The 21,387-nt window shown below is 37.5% G+C and overlaps 2 protein-coding genes across 4 annotated transcripts; one reads left to right on the forward strand and one right to left on the reverse strand.

The window, feature by feature from the left end:
* Nucleotides 1–4,072: 4,072 nt before the first annotated feature.
* SPCS1 (signal peptidase complex subunit 1) lies at nt 4,073–9,377 on the reverse strand. Its single transcript, XM_039353897.1, has 4 exons — nt 9,054–9,377; nt 5,358–5,417; nt 4,603–4,689; nt 4,073–4,247 (listed from the first exon to the last, which is right to left on the reverse strand). The coding sequence occupies exons 1-4, from the start codon at nt 9,360–9,362 to the stop codon at nt 4,125–4,127; spliced, it is 579 nt and encodes a 192-aa protein (XP_039209831.1). The 5' UTR covers nt 9,363–9,377; the 3' UTR covers nt 4,073–4,124.
* A 136-nt stretch (nt 9,378–9,513) lies between these two features.
* Nucleotides 9,514–20,013, forward strand: GLT8D1 (glycosyltransferase 8 domain containing 1). 3 transcript variants are annotated; one of them, XM_039353894.1, is made up of 10 exons: nt 9,514–9,944; nt 12,107–12,154; nt 12,243–12,341; nt 12,964–13,180; nt 13,865–13,982; nt 14,315–14,399; nt 15,751–15,863; nt 16,561–16,727; nt 18,146–18,258; nt 18,890–20,013. In XM_039353894.1, the coding sequence occupies exons 2-10, from the start codon at nt 12,139–12,141 to the stop codon at nt 19,060–19,062; spliced, it is 1,101 nt and encodes a 366-aa protein (XP_039209828.1). In that variant the 5' UTR covers nt 9,514–9,944; nt 12,107–12,138; the 3' UTR covers nt 19,063–20,013. The 3 variants fall into 3 exon arrangements, with proteins under 3 accessions (XP_039209828.1, XP_039209829.1, XP_039209830.1); XM_039353895.1 differs by having other exon boundaries at nt 9,514–9,855; XM_039353896.1 differs by lacking the exon at nt 9,514–9,944 and adding an exon at nt 9,970–10,790.
* Nucleotides 20,014–21,387: the final 1,374 nt, after the last annotated feature.

Raw genomic sequence — 21,387 nt, forward strand, 5'->3', positions numbered from 1 at the left:
ATCAGAGAGATAGCAAGAACATTAGGCGTGGCCAAAACAACTGTTTGGAACATTCTCAAAAAGAAGGAACGCACCGGTGAGCTCAGCAACACCAAAAGACCCAGGAGATCACAGAAAACAACTGTGGTGGATGACCGAAGAATTCTTTCCCTGGTGAAGAAAACACCCTTCACAACAGTTGGCCAGATCAAGAACACTCTCCAGGAGGTAGGTGTATGTGTGTCAAAGTCAACAATCAAGAGAAGACTTCACCAGAGTGAATACAGAGAGTTCACCACAAGATGTAAACCATTGGTGAGCCTCAAAAACAGGAAGGCCAGATTAGAGTTTGCCAAACAACATCTAACAAAGCCTTCCCAGTTCTGGAACAAGATCCTATGGACAGATGAGACCAAGATCAACTTGTACCAGAGTGATGGGAAGAGAAGAGTATGGAGAAGGAAAGGAACTGCTCATGATCCTAAGCATACCACCTCATCAGTGAAGCATGTTGGTGGTAGTGTCATGGCGTGGGCCTGTATGGCTGCCAGTGGAACTGGTTCTCTTGTATTTATTGATGATGTGACTGCTGACAAAAGCAGCAGGATGAATTCTGAAGTGTTTCGGGCAATATTATCTGCTCACATTCAGCCAAATGCTGCAGAACTCATTGGATGGCACTTCATAGTGCAGATGGACAATGACCCAAAGCATACTGCAAAAGCAACCAAAGAGTTTGTGAAGGGACAGAAGTGGAATGTTATGCAATGGCCAAGTCAATCACCTGACCTGAATCCCATTGAGCATGCATTTCACTTGCTGAAGACAAAACTGAAGGGAAAATGCCCCAAGAACAAGCAGGAACTAAAGACAGTTGCAGTAGAGGCCTGGCAGAGCATCACTAGGGATGGAACCCAGCGTCTGGTGATGTCTGTGTGTTCCAGACTTCAGGCTGTGATTGACTGCAAAGGATTTGCAACCAAGTATTAAGAAGGCAAAGTTTGATTTATGATTATTATTCTGTCCCATTACCTCTGGTCCCTTAACAAGTGGGAGGCACATATGCAAACTGCTGTAAGTCCTACCCCGTTCACCTAAGTTGGATGTACATACCCTCAAATTAAAGCTGACAGTCTGCAGTTAAAGCACATTGTGTTTGTTTCATTCCAACTCCATTGTGGTGGTGTATAGAGCCAAAGATGTTCGAATTGTGTCGATGTCCCAATATTTCTGGACCTGACTATATTAAGGTCTTTTATTTCCTTCAAATAAGCTCAAGAGAGTACCAGGGACACCAGAATTCAACCATGAACCATTCTCTTCATTGGAATATAGATAAGTTTTTATATCTTTCTCAACATATCTGAAAACCAGTATTTTTAAAAAATAATGGTGTACTAATCTATCCAATATTCACATAATATTGAATACATAATTAGTATGACTATTTTTTAAAAAAAGTAAAAAATTCTGTAGGGCTTCTGTACCTTCTAACAAATACATATTTTATATATGAGACATATCATTTTCACATAAATTGAGCGTCTAGAGCAGGGGTATCAAACTGGCGGCCCGCAGGCCGGTTTCATCATACCGAAGCTGTGCCCACCCCATTGCCGGCAATGCAAAAAGAGTCGTGATACATCGCGACATACCACATGACGTGGCAAGTTTGCCATCCATATTCTAGTGTTTAATTAGGTCATTTCAGATTTTAATTGAATGATCTAATTCATTTCATAGGAATCAAGTAGAATGATTTTAGGCTTTGAAGTGATATAAATATTAGTAATTTCTTCTACTGAATATTTTCTTGCTTATTTTTTAGTTTTATGAGACCAAACGGCAAATACTCTCTCATTTATTTATATTACACTGAAGGCTAAGCATCAAGGAAAAATAAAAAAAATATCTTTAGAATTTGATTATACAGTCAAGAAATTCAAACCTAGTTTGAATTTCAAACTCTAACTCAGTGATGGTGAACCTTTTAGAGACCAAGTGCCCAAACTGTAACCCAAAATCCACTTATGTATCGTCGGGTGCCAGGTGGGTGTGGCTGCGGTGGTAACGGCAGACTGGGTGGGACTAAAAAGTTCAATCAATCAATTCCAACTTTGCAAGATTTTTTTTTTTTCCGTGAGAAGTTGAAATTGACTGATTGATTGCACCTTTTTTTTTTTTTTTTTTTGCACACGGCGGTGGAGGCCTAAAGCAAAAAGGTTTTATAAAACCCAGCTGAAGGCCCAGGACTGGAGCGACGGTGGGCGTGCCCATAGAGAGGGCTCTGAGTGCCGCCTGTGGCACCCGTGCCATAGGTTCGCCACCACGGCTCTAACTCTTATGGGACACCACACCCTCTAAAACCTATTAACAATATATAATTAATTAAACCAAGTGAAATTAAATAATATGTGAAATAAACTGAGGCCAGTTCAAAAGCCACAAATGGAAGCATCGTTTCACCAAATGGGAACAGTTTTAAGATTACATGGGACTATGTTTTGAGTGTAGAGGGAACAGCCAAGGAATCTGAATCAGTAGATGTAACATTGAAAATAGTAAAAAAGCAGAAACACTATTGTGCCCAAAAGGCAAAAAATAATATTTTATAGTAATACCTGGCCCTAATTAGAGCCAGTGCAGGACTTCCTCTCCCCCCCCCCATCCCGGTGCTTTGAATGGATTGGATCCAGGAGTTAATTCCATTAGTCATAGCATCCATTGAGCAGAACTGAGTAGAATACTCATGTTGATGAAAAGGAGCATAGATGCCAATACTGCTACCACATCCCCAATATTACAGAAAATCTAATGAAACATAGCAGATTTCTAAGAGACCAAAGAAAGAAGGTGAAAATTCTACCATTGTTTATTCTGCCAATGGAAATAAACTGCCAGATGAGACATTTCTCAAAGTGGAAGAAGTTATATCCCCAAAATATAGTTATTATACAAACTCAGCTGTTATATCAATAAACCTTTCTACAAAACCTGGAAGATGGAGTTATTTTTGTTGTTCTTCATATTTTTAGGACATGCAATAATAAAATTTAAAAGCAACAAATGCTTTGCCAATTCACAGAATACCAGCATTTATCATGGAATGCAGATTATGGATTACAGTTCAGATGCCGGAAAAATATGCATGAATGATGGAGGTTAGAGAATGCAGAAGAGTCCTATTAGAAGGAAATTAAATACACAAGTCATACATATGATGTAAAACCCAAATGGTTATAGCATCAAAATATCATTGAAAAGAATAATTTTGGTATGATAATCTACTATGCCCCTATAATTTTGGTCCAAGTCGTAAGTGACAAAATGGGATTGCTATAGTAAATTTACTTTCATGCTGGAGTTTTTTTTGAAATTCATTCACTCAGGGCAGATCACTGCAAATAATGTCAGTTGGTGTTCAGAGACGTTAACATAGTTGCTACTGTAGTTTTTAGATACTACTGTGATTTCTGGCATTATGATTTGTGTACATTTATTCCCAGTGATCACATCTGGTCATTATTATGTGTGTTCATGAGCATGATCTGGAACGCTGCCTAATCTATATTACATCTGTTAAAGTGAACTATAATCCATTAAAATTTCATCCCATAATAAGTGCTAATTATTAAAGTGCCAGAAGGTTATTATTTTTCTGGAATTGACACGACTACTTTGAAAATGAATACATACATATTATTTAAAATATCATTTAAACAGATTCAGAATTAGTCATAATATGATTTTGCAATAATGTCTAAGAGACTGGTTTAAAGAGATTGGCCTATTTTATTGTTGACTAGAATTGAGATTTCTATGATTAGTGATAGTAGACTTTTAACCATTACAAAAGATGGAATAGCAAAATTATTTCCATGGCTCCCTTAATCCTCCTAAGATGTACTAGAAAAGATTGCCGAGCTAAACTATAGTTTAGCAATTCTGCTATTAAATGCAGGTATTCCAATATTTAAATTAATACTAATAAATCACCAAGTTTACTATACCATGGATGGAGTTAAATAAAAAGGAAGAATTTATTCTCCAACTGTGTGCAGAAATACCAAACCAAATAAAAGAGAAAAAGTAATTGATTTTAAAGCAAATTTAATGACAGAAAATCATACAGAAGATGTAGTTTTTCAATTTTTAGGATGCCTCTTTACTTTTCTGTCTGCAGGTTTCTTATCATCTATTGCAGATTCCTGAACAGGAAGCCATTTCAGAGGATTGCGACGGTAAATGGGCCATGGAGGCAGTGTGAGCTGTAATAATAATAAAAAAAAGGACAACTCAAGACTCCTATTAAATGCTTTATTTTTGGTTAGGAAAACTAAGATTAAGTGCAAAGGAGACTAATCTGGTGAGCAGTATTTCCATATTATATCTAGTTACTTCAAATGAAGATCAGGATAGAAGCCAAATGCAAAAACAAAAAACTAGAATATCAAGACAATAGAATAACATATAATACAATGTTAATTTACTTACCAAAGAAAAAAATAATTACTGTAATCATTTAGGTATGTGCTTGCATTATGGGCACAATTTACTACAGCCATTGCAATGCTTGATATTTTGAATATATTATGAATATTTGCTATAAAGTTATATTCTTACCAGGCACGATATAGCAAATCCAGCCATTACTATGTAAACTGTCCAGCCAAACTGTTCAGTAATATATCCATAAATAAAACCAACCACCTACAAGATAAAAAATAGATACAACAAAGGATATTCAAGTCTATTTCTCGAATCCAATATAACAATTTAAAATGTATACAACAACTAAGGAAGTTACTGGGAATTCATAAGAAAGCATCAAACTCTTATAGCCTATATCAGTGGTTCTCAACCTTTTTAATGCCGCGACCCCCAACTGGTCGTAAGTCGAGGACTACTGAACTGGTGCAGCACTGTTTGCAGAATGGGATTTTTGGCGGGCTCAGCAGGGCAGAGGCAGCCTGAACAATTCCTATTGGCTTTTGAAAGCCAATAGAATTAGACTGTATTCAAGAGAGTCTATTCTATTGGCTTTCAAAAGCCAATAGAATAAAAGGGAGTAGCACAGCTAAGGAAAAGGGGGGAAAAATGGTGGACTGCGTTGTTTGGCGACCCCCGTGAAATGGTCATTCGACCCCAAATGGGGTCCCGACCCACAGGTTGAGAACCACTGGTCTATATAGTTCAAGGCACAATGCTGAGAAAGGTATAGATTTTAATCCAGAATGTTCCTACTACAATGATAGCTATTTTGAAAAAGGACTGGAATTCAGAACATTCTTTACCTCTTGTGAACATCTTTTCAGGAAGGTAAAGTGGAAAGCTGATGAATTTACAGTGACGGTTTTCTATGTTTTTATTATACTTACAGCAGAGAAAAGGATTATTCCTTGGAAAATCTGCTCTGCTAGTTTTTGGCCTTTGTAGTCCTGTGGAAAAAGAAAAATAGCACCAATATTTTCCCCATTCTTAAATATTATAGCTTACACCAGACATGTCAAACTCGCAAAGTCACGTGACATTGCGCAACGTATTGGGCCTTTTTCCCCATTGCTGGCAATGGGGTGGGCGCAGTTTCCCGGTGATGCATCTGGCCTGCGGGCTGGCAGTTTGACACCCCCGGCTTACACTAAGATTTCTGATAATGTAATAGGAATAAGAGCTGAGAATACATTTAAAAATAAACCCGAGGAAGAGTTCTTAAAAATAGATATTTCTACTGAATGTGAAAGAACAGTTGAGTATATTTAGAAATGCTGTCAGAGTACAGTTCATTTCTAATTGCTGTTGTCTGCTAAATAAATTAACTATATTTACCCATCAACTTACATTTGACTTTTGTGACATCTTTAGGCACAGCTAGCTATTATAGCCTCTAAGTAGTGATGTCAGCTCACTTCTTGAAAGTTTAATATGCTCGTCAAGTTTTGTCTAACCAGAGGATGAAAAAAAGATTTTGCTTTACCTCTCTACAAAGAATTTTGTAAAATTCTTCAGATATTTGTGTTCTGGCTAGGTTTGCACATTCTATTAATATTTAATGTGAATATGTAAACTTAATCATTGTGGCTTAAGTAATAATTCATAGTCACAGCAAATCATAATTTGATTCAATGTGTGATTTTAGTTAATTGAAGTTAGCAGAATTCAATCAGAACTGAAGGGAATGGACTAGTTCATTTTGGTCCACTCATTTATACTTATTTGTTCAATTTGTACATCTTGCACATGTGACTAGGTGACTCACAGTTAAAACTCAAAAAACAAATACAAGTAAAACAATAATTAAAACACCATTAAGCATTAAAACCATTAAAACCCTAAAAAATAATCTGCAGGAGAATGGCATTCATCTTATGAACAACATAACCACTGCATAGGTTGCATGCTGTCACAGGACATGCCCCAAACATGGCAGCAGAGCCTGTGTCTTCAGTGCTTTCTAGAAAGTTAATAAGGTTTGGGCCAATTAAATCTTGGATGGGGGGGGGATAACATTCCAAAGCATGGGTGCTATGGCAGAAAAGGCTTGTCTCCTGGTTCTTGTCAGATGTAACTCCTTTGAAAGGGAAACTATAACATATAATGGGGCAAATAGATGTTAAGTTGAGGTGGTCCCTCCAAAAACTATCCTGTGTCATCTAAGGCTTTACTTCATTAGCATCACCTTGAATTGAACCCAAAAGCAAACTGTTAACCATTGCAGCTTGTGGAGCAGTAGTTTAACATGCTGATTATGGCTGATCAGGTAACATCTATAATTTCTTGCACCACTGCATTTTGCACCCAGTTGCACCTTCCATGTGCTCTTTAAGGGCAGCCCATTTTAGAGTGCATTACAGTAATCCAGGGCATGAGTGACTGAGAGCAGAGTTTCCCAAGCCAGGAAGAGGTGCAAATAGTGCATAATCCAAAGTGGCTCAAAGGCCCTCCTAACTACAACTGCCATCTGCTCAATAAGTCTAGAATGACCCCAGATTGAGCATAGGCTCTGGGGCAATGCCTCCCCATCCAGTACCAAAGATGTTAAGTTCCCAGATCCCGAAGGCCCCCAAACCTGAAGCCACTTGATCTTGCAAGGGTTAAAGCCTGCTGTTCCCCAACCTCCAGACATCTAAATGCACAATTTTGTTTCAGCCTCATATCTAGGCCTGAAACAAACTGAAATGGGTTAAAATAACCACTTCATCCAAGATCCTCTGAAGCTGTTGCATGATCACCTTTTCAACAACCTTCCCTAAAAAGGGAAAGTTGGACACTGTCTGAAAATTATCTAATTAGGTTGGCAGCAATGACTTCTTGAGGTGAGGCAAAACAATGACTCTTTAAAGGGTGGAAAAACAACCCCCTCCAAGAAGAATTAACCATCTCTAGAACCCAGCCATATAGGTTATTACAGGGGTCCCCAACCTCTGGTCCATGGACTGGTACCAGGCTGCGGCATGTCAGTAACGAGTCCGCACAAACAAGCAAAGCCCCATCCGTGGGATGCAGGCAGCACACAAAACCACGCACTCTCCGGTCCGCAGAAAAACCTTTCTCCATGGAACCAGTCCCTAGTGCCCAAAAGATTGGGGATTTCTGGATTATTACACTAAATAGGAACTAGAAAGAGAAGGAATAAACATTTAATGCCTAAAGGAAAGAAGGAAAGAAATGTAAACACAAGCACAAGCCTTGATAATTGTAAAATAGAAATTCTGTATGGAAGGACTGTAATCCCTGCCCAACTTCGTTATGTAAACAGTATTCATGTGTTCAGACTTTTTAAAATATTTTATATATCACACTTTGGATGGAAAATAACAATAATGTCATTTAGTGAGACCTAGTAGGCATGCCTTCTTGGTGTTGGCCCTTGCCTTTGGAATGATTCCTCTTCTCAGTTTGACTGAATCCTACAGGGCATTAGAAAGGCAATTCAAACCTGGCTCTTGGGTCAAGATGAAAAATATATTGCTCAGTACCCATTGGAAAGATATATTCTAGTTTGCTCGCCAGTTCACATTTTTGGTTTTAGTGATGTTACTTTTACACTGCATAGTTAATGCTTTTGTAAGCCATTTTAACTATCTAATCACTAGGAGTTGAAAATGATTTGATGGTACATAATCAAGCTACCTATGTTGAATCATGTTGTTTGGATATGAGTGGCCATATAAATGCTCCAAATAAATAATCAAATAAAACAATCAATTGAATAAGTCTAGTCAATTTGGAAAACAAGAAGAAATTAACAAGTCTAGTCTGCCCAATTTATGGTAAATGTCAAAAAAGATTAGGATGTTTAATGCTCTATCAATAAATCCAACTGAGTTGGCACTCGCATACCACAGGGATTAAATTTATTCATATCTAAATGTCCCTTTAAATAGTAGAGACTTCTGAGGGAGAAAATATGTTCAGCAGCACCTATTTTATCTATTATGTCAGTAGTATGTAATATCTCCTTATTTACCTAGGTCTTTTATTTATTTGTTAAATTTATTTGCTGCCTATCTCTCTGTGGGGCTACTCTAAGCAGCTTTAATGAATTTAATCAATGTAATATTTTAAATTTAGTGTTTCAATATTTTCCAAGGGCGATGTTTGATGTTATCTTTTTGAAGTAGAATTCTGTGTTAAATATGTTTAACTGATTTTAGCATGGTACTGGTTGTTAATTTTGTTTTACCTACGCTATCCACCAAATACATTATGAGGCAGCTGATAAAATCCTACCGAAACAAAAACTTATTTTGGAGTATACAATTTAGGTACTGAAACTCGAGACAATAATTCAAAAACAGGGAGGGGGACAGAGGACGTAGAACAACGGAGCCTTTCGTTTTGTATTACGAACCGAAAATCTTTCCGCCTAAATCGGCACCTACAGTCATCGGACCTTCGGGCGCCTCTATTTAGGACACGTCTCCTTATCAGCGCAGACAGCCAGGCAGTTCCCATTTGGTGCCTGGATGCTTTACCACTTCCTGCCCGACCTGAAAGTCGGGTGGACGGCACAATTCTGTCCTGCACTAGCGGGGGGTGAGACGGAGGCAAGTCCCGGGACGCCACCGTCTTACCATCTGCGTCGGAATGGATCGGAAGAAGTTGAGCATGGTGCCCGGCGGAGCAGCGGCGCCTAGATCTCTACAGCCGTCAGCGCTTTCCGAGAGGAAGGGAGGCAGCGGAAGCTCCTCGGCTCTGCAGGGAGGAAGCTTGCTCTCCGGCGGCTGGAAAGAGTCGTCTTGCGGGTTGTCGTTGGAGGCTGGACAGCCAAGCGAAGAACAGTCAACGGGCGCTTCCGGCTTCTTGATCAAGACGGCTTTCTGCCGTAAGGCGGGCGCTCTTGAGCATACCGGATTAGACGTCCTCTTGCCCCGCCTCATCATTGTTGAATTTCCGGTTCGGCTTGGGTGGGGTGTGGGGGCCGTTCCCCTCCTGGACTCATTCCAGAAAAATGGCAATTCCGCCGATGGATGCTGCCGTCTATCGGTCGGCTGGCAATAGCGCTATGACGTCACAGGCCTCGGCGGAATCTTAGTTCGTCACCATGACAACACGCGCAGCAGGCCTTTCCCACCCTTTTCTTTTCGTGAGAAACGGGTCTTAGTGAAGGTGGCGTCTAGCGTGTTGCCGCTTTGTTTTTTTTTTTCTACCACGAAAATGGATGTAGTTATGGAGACATGTTTGGCATTAACGCTTTTGTGAACGCGCTTCTTTACGTATCGCCTTTTTAAAAAATCAGGCACTTTGATAGGCACCTTTTATTTTTTCAGCTGTTGATTCACAGTACTTGGTGTTGAGTTGGCAATTCGCGCGTGGCTGCCAAACTGTGCAAAGGGAAGGGAGGAATAGAAGGATCTCTGTATTGTGGGCCAGCAAGTAAGACTCGTGGGAATAGACCTGCCTGTTTGCCGTACCATGGGGGTTGAACTGCTGGAATGGATCTGAAGTGAATAATAAGCTTTACTGTATGTTATGCAGATATTATACATTTCCCTTTTTAATATGCAGCGGATCTAGTCGGGTGGCCAGAATCTCTGAGCAAGGGGGATGGAAAGCAAGCGAATGATGGGGTTTCCTTTTGAAAAGTGGTAGTAGTTTCTTTTGAACTGATGGATTGTGATCTTTGACTGATGTCATTTGCAGTAACAATGATACAGACGTTTTGGAATAGGATTAGACAGTGGAAAGAAGGAAAAAACATTGAAGAGATAAGATGTTAAACATTTGCAGAGCATCAGTTATGTAGCTGCAGAAGAGCAACATGCTCTTTATATTTGTGCATACGGTCACCTGGCTGGTTGATACTTAACAGTTAACAATAACTGTTGAATGGTGATTCTAGTCTTGCGCAAATTTTATATGACAATGAATTATCTTAAACTGTGAACTTACAATATTGACAGATATTGATAATTTGAAAGGCACTGTGGGAATAAACTATATAGAAGTTTGAAGAGGGCATTTAAGCTACTGCTACTTCCCCCAAGTCAGTACAGGTATCCAAATTGAAGCATCTCCTACTGATGCTGTCAAACCCCTGACTAAATACCAGTATGTATATTAGCTATTCCTGTGAAACTTTTCAGGGTGTTAAAAATAAAAAATGGTGAGCTCCAAAAGGATTTTATGGAGAGAATACACGCTGAATGAAGTTCAGCTAAAATAAAGTGAGATATGTTCACTATACTTTCCTCCAACTTCATACATACACTACATTGAAGAAATCTGAGCTATCTATAATCAAGAAAAAAAGATTTTAGGATTGTAGCAGATGCTGTTTCCATGTGCAGTAGCTGTTAAAAAAATACCAGGTAAATTCCATTTTAAGATTCAGCAGGAAAGGGGTGAAAAATAAGAACAGCTAACGTTGTATTACTCTGTCATAAATTGGCAGTATGTCTGCACCTGAATATTTTGTATACTTGTGATAATCGCACTAAAAAGATCCTAGGGCTGAAAAAACACAGAAAAGTGATCAATGATTAAACAACAGCGGTAGAACATTTGGGACTTTTTAGATTAGAAAAAAAGTGATTTAAGAGGATCATGATGGATCTTGGTGTGATCCAGTAGGCACTTTTTATGATCTAATGGCATTCTTTCAGAAACTACTGTACCCCTTATCTTCTTATCTTAGTGCTAACTATTCCCATTTCTTTTACATACAATACAATTTTAGTTCCCTGAATTCTTAATATTAATTTTGATAATATTGACTTCTTGTAAAGCATCATGGTTACAATAGGATTACAAATTACAACCCACAAGATAAATGAAATATATGAACAAATCTATAGTCATTAAGTTATTATTCCAAATGTGGTCGATGCCACAGATTCTGTTCACCTTAAAGCCCCATAATTTTTGATCTAACAAAATGCTATTATCTCATTTAAATATAGCTTTTATTGTACAGTATAGGATTACAGATTAATTATTATAATTGAGAAGCTATGTAACAGGAATCTTTATTAATATATTTATTAGCATCAAATTCCTCATTTATTGAATGGTAAAGGTTTTTGGGAGTGTAACTCACTGGAATGTAAACAAATCACATGTGCAAACTACAGTTTGTAGCATGTACTTATAAAACCCAATGCAATAGCAACAATGAAGATGTTTCTCATTATTAGTGCAAAATGCTTTGTGGTAAGAATATTCTAAAAAATAAAATAGGTAATTTAGGATTACCAAACTATGAAGTCAGCCCTCTCTAACTTGGCTGCAGCGTAGACAAAATTGCTTTGTACTTGCTTTCAGACTGGAAGCAGATAATTTAATTACATTGAGAATGTAGGCCTAAAATAGTAAATTTGAGCTCTGTTTTCTAGTTCAGTCTTTTATTTGCTTTCTGAATTTAGGAGGAACCCTATCCTTGTTTGATTCTTGAGTTTAGTAAATATAATAAATAACTGTTTTTCATAAAAATATCTCTGATCAATGGAAAATTACATTTCAAAATGTCTTTTTCTAGGTAAATGTTGGAAATCTGACATTTTCTCCCAATTTTTGTTCCTCATTATGCACAGTATTACTACTTAACCTGTGAATATTATATTTTATCTCTTATTGGATCTCTTTGCATGTTTGTGGAGACTTTCTTAGTTATGTTCCTTTTTTGTAGACCTGTGAAGAGATTTTTCATCCACAAAGAAAATGTCATTAAGAAAAGGTAATTTTTCCTCTAAATAATGATTTTTTAAAAGTTAAAATACTCAGATGCTGTTATTCTAACAACCACTTTCTTTTTTTCATTGCAGTAAACATAACCATCCTCGTATTTGTTGTTGTTATATTTCTGTTAGTGCTGCATCACAACTTCCTAGGTCTCAGTGATATCTTAAAAAAAGAATTATCAGGTATTCCTCCATTTCTCTATTTTAATGTCTGATTCAGTAAAAATGTTTATTTGATAGGAAATAAATAACCTTGTATATGTTTTACAAGCAAGATTTTTTTCTGTAAAAAAACATATTGCATGGTGGCACTATTTAATTTTGATTCCATACCTTTAAAGATTATTGTCATCCATTTGCAATTCCTTGTAATTGCCCACTTTTACTATTATTTAGCATTTCTCACTAGAGGTTGTTAAAAATGAAACAGTCACTCGGTAGGATGGCTATTTTCATGGTACCTGAGCTGAAATACAGTCAGAGTTGCATCTTTTGTATCAGTTTTTTAATATAACTTAAAATATAGATTTTATTGGACATGATTTCAATCTGTAAATTTTATTGTTTGGAAATAACTTCAAAGTAATTGTTGCCTTATAAGAGGTGATCATTAAGAGATAAACATTGGTTTAAACATCACAGTAGCTAGGGTTTGTTTAACCGGGGTTTTTTAAGCCATGGTTTATTCAATAAACCATAACTGAGTTTGCATATTGTGCCATTAACCTTGGTTTACATAAGACAAAATCTGAAGTTACCCAACACGCTAAGTCAAAAATGTAATGCTGTAAATAATTATCTGTAGATTCAAATCCACTAAGATTTCAGCCAATAGATTTTATACCTGAAGCTCCTCAAAGATTGATAGTGAAAGAAAATGACAAGGAAATTCCTGTGGTCCTTACGGCATCTGAAGAAAGGCTTGGTGGTGTAATTGCAGCTGTGAACAGTATTCAGCAAAACACCAAATCCAATGTTGCATTCCATATTGTCACTCTGAATGACACTGTGGACCATCTGAGGTAAAAACTATTTATGAAATTTTATTGCCCATTTATTTAGTAGAGGATGATTTTTAGATGCAATCATGCATTCGAAAAAGATAGTTATTCTTATATTTAGTGATTAAGAAACAGTTATTTATTCTTGACCTTTAATTATTTGACCGAGGTGACTTTTAAAGCAACCACATTTTTTTTTAGCTTCCTGATTCTTGAAAAGAAAAGTAGCTGCTTTAGTGAGTACTAAGAGGTGCTACTTGTTATTCTTCTGGGTCATTTTGTAGTATGTGCAGCCCTAACCTGTTTCCTTCCTTCCTTCCTTCCTTCCTTCCTTCCTTCCTTCCTTCCTTCCTTCCTTCCTTCCTTCCTTCTTTCCTATCAGTTTGATTCAAGCAATTCTCTTGGTAATATTTTCAGAAGTGATTTGCCCTTTCCTTTTTCGTAAGACTGAGTGTGATTGACCCAAAACCACCAAGCTGACTTTGTGCCTAAGGTGGGACTAAAATGCACAGTCTACCAGTTTTTGGCATGATACCTTAACCATTACATCAAATTGGGTCTCTGTTATGTAATCCTGAATTTCAGATTGTCATACTCTGTCCTATTCTTGATTGTTACAAGATTCACCATGATGAGAAAATTCAAAGAATTATTTTGTAGGATATCACTCCAGCTATTTGATATTTCTATTTCTTAATTGTGTAGGTTGTGGCTTAGTAAAACCAGTTTAAAAAAAGTTCAATACCAAATTTTGAATTTTGATCCTGGTATGCTGGCTGGAAAAGTGCAGATAGACTCAAAAATGCCAAATTCCATAAAACCGGTAAGAACAACTGATTTATTTTACTGTAAATATAACATTTTCAACATTACTGATAATTTATGTTTGAATATTTACTTAGTTATTACACTTTTTAGGAAGTTGTCTTTTACTATAATTACTGATATAATCTTTAATTCTCTTTTGCGTATCTGATTTAGTTAGATAGTTTTGGTAATTTACTAAGGAATAATTTATAAGTTTCATTTTATTCACTAAAGTTGCCCCAAATACTTCTACTTAATCTTGCTATATATGTATCAAAGAGATTTGGTTACAGGTATCTAATGTTTGACATGTCATAATTGTTTTTATCACCTTTTGTTTCTTTCTAGCTGACCTTTGCAAGATTCTATCTACCTAATTGGGTCCCAAATGCAGAAAAGGCCATTTATTTGGATGATGATGTGATTGTACAAGGTGTGGGACTTTGCTTTATAAATATGCTTAAGGACATATAAGTTTCCTTTCAACACATAAAGCCATATCTGGTGCCAATGAGATGTGTTGAGATCTCAGTTCCCAGAAATCATAGCAATTTTCATCCTGATCCCTCTTACTACTTTTTGTAGTGTATTTCTCTGGTACACTACTGAAAGACAAGGGTAGCTCTTGAAAAAAATGTTGTGTTCTTCTGGTTTAGACTAATTAATCATGTCTTATAAAGCAAACCTACTTTATAATAATCTCTGTTTCCAGACCTTCCAGTTGTTTGTGCCAGTGGTCATATTTGTTGTTTTGAAAAATATGCTGTGTGCTTTTAGGTAGTCATAAAATATCTACTAAGGTAGCAGAAACCATCATATTTCACCAGGGTGCCAATTGAGGTTATCTGCTATCATCGTGAGACCATAGCATACTCGTGATCAATCTCCAGGCTACTTGTGTATTTGTTTTTCAGGCAGATGAGGCCATTTAGAAATAAAACTGTAGCTACCTTTAATTTTTACTTTCTGGAGACTATGTAAAAAATTGAGATCAATTTTACCAATACATTTAAGTGAAAAATAGTGGGGAGGGAGATGCACACTAGAAAAAGTAGAGAGGATGCTACCAAAGTTATTGTACATTTGCCTTGATTGAGACTTTTAATCTGGCATCTTTTAATCTTTTTTTCTGTTGTTTTTATCTGGATGTTATGTTTTTATGCTTGTTAGCTGTCTAGAATTATTTGATTAAAATGGGCAGCCCATGGGTGAGGCATATATATATTTGAACATAAAATTTTATTAGGATAATTTATTTCTAGCTGAAATAGCAGTTCATATTAGCCTAATGAGCTCATTTCTATCATGTGCAAATATGAATTGAAAATAAAATACTTTGAAATTGTTGGATGCATGATTATTGGATGCATGCCTCCATCTAAATATAATAGTATCTATTTGGTTTCCATACTCAACAATTTCAACAAGTGATTCTGAGCAGTATACATCATCACAACCATTGTCCCTGGTTGTCATATTAAGTTACATGGGGTTTTTATATATATATAACCATATTGTATTACAAAACTGCCCGAGAAATACACTTCAGTTTTAAAACGTATTTACTTTGTGACATATAAGCTTTTGTTCAAGTAAGAAAGCTCTTTGGATAGACAGATACAAGTTTTAAACTTTGCATAGCATTTATTGGAATAACATTCACTGTTAGTATATATGTTCTAAATATTGGAAAGGACTGTTGAAATATTTATGTTAAAATGACAAATTGTGGGTTTTCATTTGCTTGCAATAGCAGTTTCTCATTGTCTATGATGCATTTTCAGATGATATCCTTAAACTTTACAACACTCCATTGCAACCAGGCCATGCAGCTGCATTCTCAGATGATTGTGACTCTACTTCAAATAAGTTTTCTGTCCGTGGAGCAGGAAATCAGGTGAAAGCAGCTTGAAATCTTTTTCTCGGTTGCCAGATATATTTAATTTGTATTATATTGTAATTGTTTTTAACTGTTTTATGATTGTTTGCTGCCCAGTCATTTGGTTGACTTATAGAAATTTGAATAAATGAGAATGAAAGACCCTAGATCAGTGGTTCTCAACCTTTTTAATGCTGCGACCCCCCCAACCGGTCGTAAGTCGAGGACTACTCAACCGGTTACTTTTTCATCAGTCGTAATTGCAACTTGCTAAACAAGGACTAATTGTATATCATGTTGTATACATTGGGTAGGAATATATATATATATTATTTTTAAGAGGGCAGAGAGAGAGAGTAGAAACTATAGCCAGAACAGAATTTCCCCTATGCCCAGCCTCCTGCCTATCTGCTTTGAAATCTTTCAGGCTTAAAAATATTAAGCAGATTAGACCTGGATAGTATGTTTAGATGAGACTTCAACAAATTTAAGGTCTACATAGGTTAAACATTTCAGTTTGGAAAAAAAAGGCAATGGCAGGTCACTTCCATACCTAAGAAAAGACCATGGAAAATACATATAACCATCCAAAATCAAGTCTGACTCAGTGAGACTTTTAAAAAAGAGGAAAGGAAGCATATGTAATTGAATAAATCTTTGGAGTGGAAGTTAGGAATAAAACTGTATCTGAAGCCCAGTTTCTATATATTTTCAGTATAATTACATGGGATTTCTTGATTATAAAAAAGAACTGGTTCGAAAGCTGTCCATCAAAGCAAACACCTGCTCTTTCAATCCTGGTGTGTTTGTTGCAAATCTAACAGAATGGAAAATACAAAATGTTACTAAGCAGCTAGAGAAATGGATGACACTTAATGTTGTGTGAGTATGTTCAGAGCTTTTTTTTATTTGATATTTGAAGAATGGGACCAATTGTATGTGAGGATGGGAAGCGGAGAGATCAAGATACCCTGAAGAATTGTCTGTCTTCCTTATCAATCTTCCTGAATCTGTTGTCTATCAGGCATCCGAAAATTTTGCAAGCAGCAGTCCAAAATATTTAAAAGGGCATTATTCCTTAGGAAAACAAATCTAGACAGTGCTAAAATCATTATTGTATGGGAAATTTATCCCTACAGGGATCTCTTATTTGAAGCCAATTATCTTGTGTTCTGCTAACACTCACTTCCTTTATTGTGTTTTTCTAGCTCATTGTCTAGAATGTGGTTATTTATTATATGGCATATCATACATGGACTAGCAATATATATTAACATTTCACCTAGATTAGTAAAACATAATAAAATATAAATGTTGAAAAGATCTGTGTTCAAATACCAACGCCTAGGCCATCTAAACATTGAAGTGCAGCATTGTTTATATTAAAAAAAAATCAGAAATCACCGTATATGCCCTTAGCTTACAGCCAGTCACAATGTAATCTATGGTCTGACGTGGGACTCCCAAGTCCCACTGAGAGGAGACTGTGTCCCAATTTATACAAAGTCCTGGCAGATGTCCTGGGAGATGTGAATCCTATTCAGGGTTGTCCATTGTTGACATGGTAGTTCAAAGCCTGGCACCTTTCTTGTGGAGTTATTTTTGTCTTCTTATGTTTGGGCATTCTTCAGCAACCCATTTGACTTTCCATTGGAAATTGATGTTAAAATTGTTTGGCTGATGTTGTGCAAGTGCCAATGGGCATTTCTTGGATTTGAATCTTCTGGCTAATAAATGAGGAAGGTCGGCACCAGTAGGAATGAATTGTTCATAATTTTTTTTTATTCTCTTACTAGTGCATCTTGCCTTCATAAAGCTGGCGGTGCTATATGGTTCAGAACAGGAAACCAGCAAATCGGGAGTGTTTTAATATATCCACTTATAATTCTCATGGTGTCATTGTATCTGGCATCTAACTTACTAGTATGTCAGCTGTTAATCCACAGTATTCTGCTATGGGGTAGACCAACCCTAAGGCTGATGACTTGAGGGTGGCAACTGAAGCTCCCCATTTAGTTCCACATAATTTCTGGAGTATATTGTCCCTAGTATTGATTTTTGCCCCTTGCTGGCTTCAGGTTTATCTTATAGGAGAGAGTCCAGTCCAATGTTACTCCAAGATACAATGTGAATAGTAAGGGTTTGCCATTGAAAATTTAAAAAAAATGCAAAAATATGTAAATACATTAAAAACAAAATTGCAATCCACTCAAATTATGCATCTATGAAAATGGTTTTTCTTGCTAATAATAACGCTTCTGGTTTAGCTGGTAATATGCATTTTCTTAATCACTGACTAGAGAAGAGATATATAGCAGGACTCTTGCTGGAAGTATCACTACACCACCCCTGCTCATTGTATTTTACAAACGACATTCAAAAATTGACCCTATGTGGAATGTTCGCCATCTTGGTAAGTAGAGAGAAAAAAAACAATTTCACATTAATTTTGTGCCTTTATCAAATTGGAACTAATTTTTACTAATCAAATGGGTTGAGATTATAATCCCTTTCCCCCTCCATCCAGTACTAATTTTAGAGGTTTGGGATGAAATGGGAACATGTATTATTTTCCTTGCTGTTTCTCATGCATGCTCAAAATCTGTGAAATGAAGCGGGGTTTTTTTATGGTTTGTGTGAAGCTGGAGGGAACAGGCAAAACCTCCACTATGAGTTGAAATTCACTAGTAGGATGTTTTTCATCCCCTGCAATAAAATGCTTATTTTTTCTTTGGGAGAGTAACATTTACATTGTCTAATTAAGAAAATGTGACCTTTTTAAAATACAATGTACTTGAAACTTCTGTGGTATTTCAATATGCACTTATTGATTAGTGCAAGAATTTCAGCTTTAGGACTCTAAAATAAGGCTTTATGTCTAGTTTTGAGGGTAGTGAGCAGTGAGAAAGCAACAAAGTATTTCTGATGAAAATTTCAATATGCGAATCTATCAAATGGTTAGTTCCATCTGTGGTTGAAAACTGCAGAAACAACTTCTGCCTCATGATTTCTTGTTATATTTCTTTTTCTTATTCCATTTAAAGGTTCAAATGCTGGCAAAAGATACTCGCCACAGTTTGTGAAAGCTGCCAAATTACTCCACTGGAATGGACATTTCAAGCCCTGGGGGCGAACAGCATCTTTTGCAGATGTTTGGGAAAAATGGTACATTCCTGATCCTAGTGGCAAATTTAACCTGATTCGCAGGCACAGTTGAGATTATGCAGCACATTAATAAAGACTTAACAGCTACATGCTTTTCTCAGGAAACCTGTAAGATCAGAGTGAAATCATACTGCTTAATGTACACTAAATTTGAGAAAGACTTGAAATTGTATGGCTGAAGCAGCAGCTTTGCGCCTTCAAGTACAAGATGAAGAATAGCTTGACTCAACAACAGGTAGTCTTCAATTTATGACCACAGTTGCGGCTGGATTTTCCCTTACAGGTTGTTGTGGTCATAAATCTAGTCAGACCCAATTTTATGAAAATTTTCATGATGGTTATGAAGCAAATCACGTGCTCCAGTTCCCTCATGGGCACTTTTTTTGCTGGAATTTTACAACTAAGGTCACATATTGCAAAATGATTGTAGGATGTTGCACCTGGTTATAAATGTGAGCCAGTTGCTAAGCATTTACATAGCAGTTATGTGACCATCACAGGGTGGTGTAATGATACAGATCACAAGTCACTTTTTCTGAGGCTGGCATAATTTTGAACTGTTTTAAATGAAAAGCAGTTAAATTGAGGACTATCTGTACTCAGCTACACCAGATGAATTCTTCCAGACAAACTTTTATAAATGAAATATTAGAAAATGAACTTCATCTAGGAATCAGACACTTACTCCTAGGTATCTGCAATATTATCTTGCATAGCTATTTTTTTTAAGAAAAGCTTCTTCCTCTTAGCAGTAACCCATGAACAGTTAGAACTTTTTCTCTGTAGTATTTAGTTAAATGTTTACACTTATTTAAATCTTTTGTAGATTTAATCTGTTTTTGTAATTTAGTAAATGATGGAATAAACTGCCCAACAACACTAGAGCAACCGGTTTAAATTCATGGAGAAAGCTTGAATTGTTTGTATGCGAGTTCAGATTAATCTACATTTGATAACTGTATTAAAAAGTAAAGTCTTACAATATATTACTTCTTCCAGTAAATGGACTCAGTTTCTTGAGCATCTATTTGGGAGATGCACCAATTAAAAGTAAATTTTGATCTGTTACTAAGAAAAAAGTTTAGAACAGAGGTGTACAAGTCTGAGCGTCCCTCCTCCACAAGTTGCTGCTAAACTACAATGCAACTAGAGAAACTTATTGGATATAGAAATATTAAATGTGTTGCATAGAACAGGGCTTTTCAACCAGTGGTACGGGTACCACCTGTGGTACATTGGCACCTGGCAGGTGGTACGCGACCATCCTAGAAAAGTGGTAGCAGGGGAGGGAAATGAACTGAACCAATGGCAGCACCGCACAAGCCTGAGTGAGAGATGGCTGGAGCTGCAGGGCTGAGCAGAAGTGCCAGGATCAGCACTTCTTCAGGGCTGTCAGGGCTCAGTGGAAGCGCCAGGATCAGTGCCGCTTTCCAGCTCATCGGTGCTTCTTTGGAGCTGTCAGGGCTCAGTGGAAGCGCCAGGATCAGTGCCGCTTTCCAGCTCATCGGTGCTTCTTTGGAGCTGTCAGGGCTCAGTGGAAGCGCCAGGATCAGTGCCGCTTTCCAGCTCATCGGTGCTTCTTTGGGGCTGTCAGGACTCAGTGGAAGCGCCAGGATCAGTGCTGCTTTCCAGCTCATCGGTGCTTCTTTGGGGCTGTCAGGACTCAGTGGAAGCGCCAGGATCAGTGCTGCTTTCCAGCTCATCGGTGCTTCTTTGGGGGTGTCAGGACTCAGTGGAAGCGCCAGGATCAGTGCCAGGCTCCACCTGGAGCTTGGTGCTGATCCTGGTGCTTCTGAGCCCTGAAGAAGCACCAATCAGCTGGAAAGGGGCACTGATCCTGGTACTTCTGCTAAGCCCAGAAGCATTGATCATATGGAATGTTGCAGCATCTCCAGGGTCTTGTGATTTACATTCAGATGCTTGGCAACTGATTCATATTTATGACGGTCACAGTGTCCCAGGGTCACGTGGTCTGCATCCACCCAGACGGGGGGGGGGAATATAAATCAAACACCCCACCCCCGCTGCCAATCCTCAACAGAAATGCTCACAACAATGGAAACCTCGGACAGGAGGAAGAGCATGGATGGGCGGGCAGGTAGGTGTCTTGCTAGTTGTGGTTTGGGGGGGCACTTTTTTCAGTGCCATTGTAACTTCAAACAGTCACTAAGCAAACTGTTGTAAGTTGAGGACCACCTGTACTTCATCACTTTTTTCCCTTTTTTGGGGGGGGGGGTCATCAAGTTTTTGACACCTTGCTAGGCGACTGGTGGTACTCGATTGTTGCCATATCTTAAAAGTGGTACAATGGGTGAAAAGGTTGAAAAGCCCTGGCATAGAAGAATGTGATCTCTGGTGGGCCATCCAATAATTAGTA

The sequence above is a fragment of the Crotalus tigris genome, unplaced genomic scaffold (genome assembly GCF_016545835.1).
Source record: "Crotalus tigris isolate CLP2741 ecotype Arizona unplaced genomic scaffold, ASM1654583v1 scf7180000018537.1059022, whole genome shotgun sequence".
Taxonomy (NCBI): domain Eukaryota; kingdom Metazoa; phylum Chordata; class Lepidosauria; order Squamata; family Viperidae; genus Crotalus; species Crotalus tigris.

What these genes read in the sequence shown, in the direction of transcription:
- SPCS1 (XM_039353897.1), bottom strand. Translation starts at nt 9,362, where the DNA reads ATGATGAGGCGGGGCAAGAGGACGTCTAATCCGGTATGCTCAAGAGCG. An exon ending in GATCCATTCCGACGCAGATG is followed by an intron (nt 5,418 to 9,053) that starts GTAAGACGGTGG and finishes CTTTTTCCACAG; the next exon opens with GACTACAAAGGCCAAAAACT. An exon ending in GATTTGCTATATCGTGCCTG is followed by an intron (nt 4,248 to 4,602) that starts GTAAGAATATAA and finishes TTATTATTACAG; the next exon opens with CTCACACTGCCTCCATGGCC.
- GLT8D1 (XM_039353894.1), top strand. An exon ending in TGATGATGTGATTGTACAAG is followed by an intron (nt 14,400 to 15,750) that starts GTGTGGGACTTT and finishes ATGCATTTTCAG; the next exon opens with ATGATATCCTTAAACTTTAC. An exon ending in TCCGTGGAGCAGGAAATCAG is followed by an intron (nt 15,864 to 16,560) that starts GTGAAAGCAGCT and finishes ATATATTTTCAG; the next exon opens with TATAATTACATGGGATTTCT.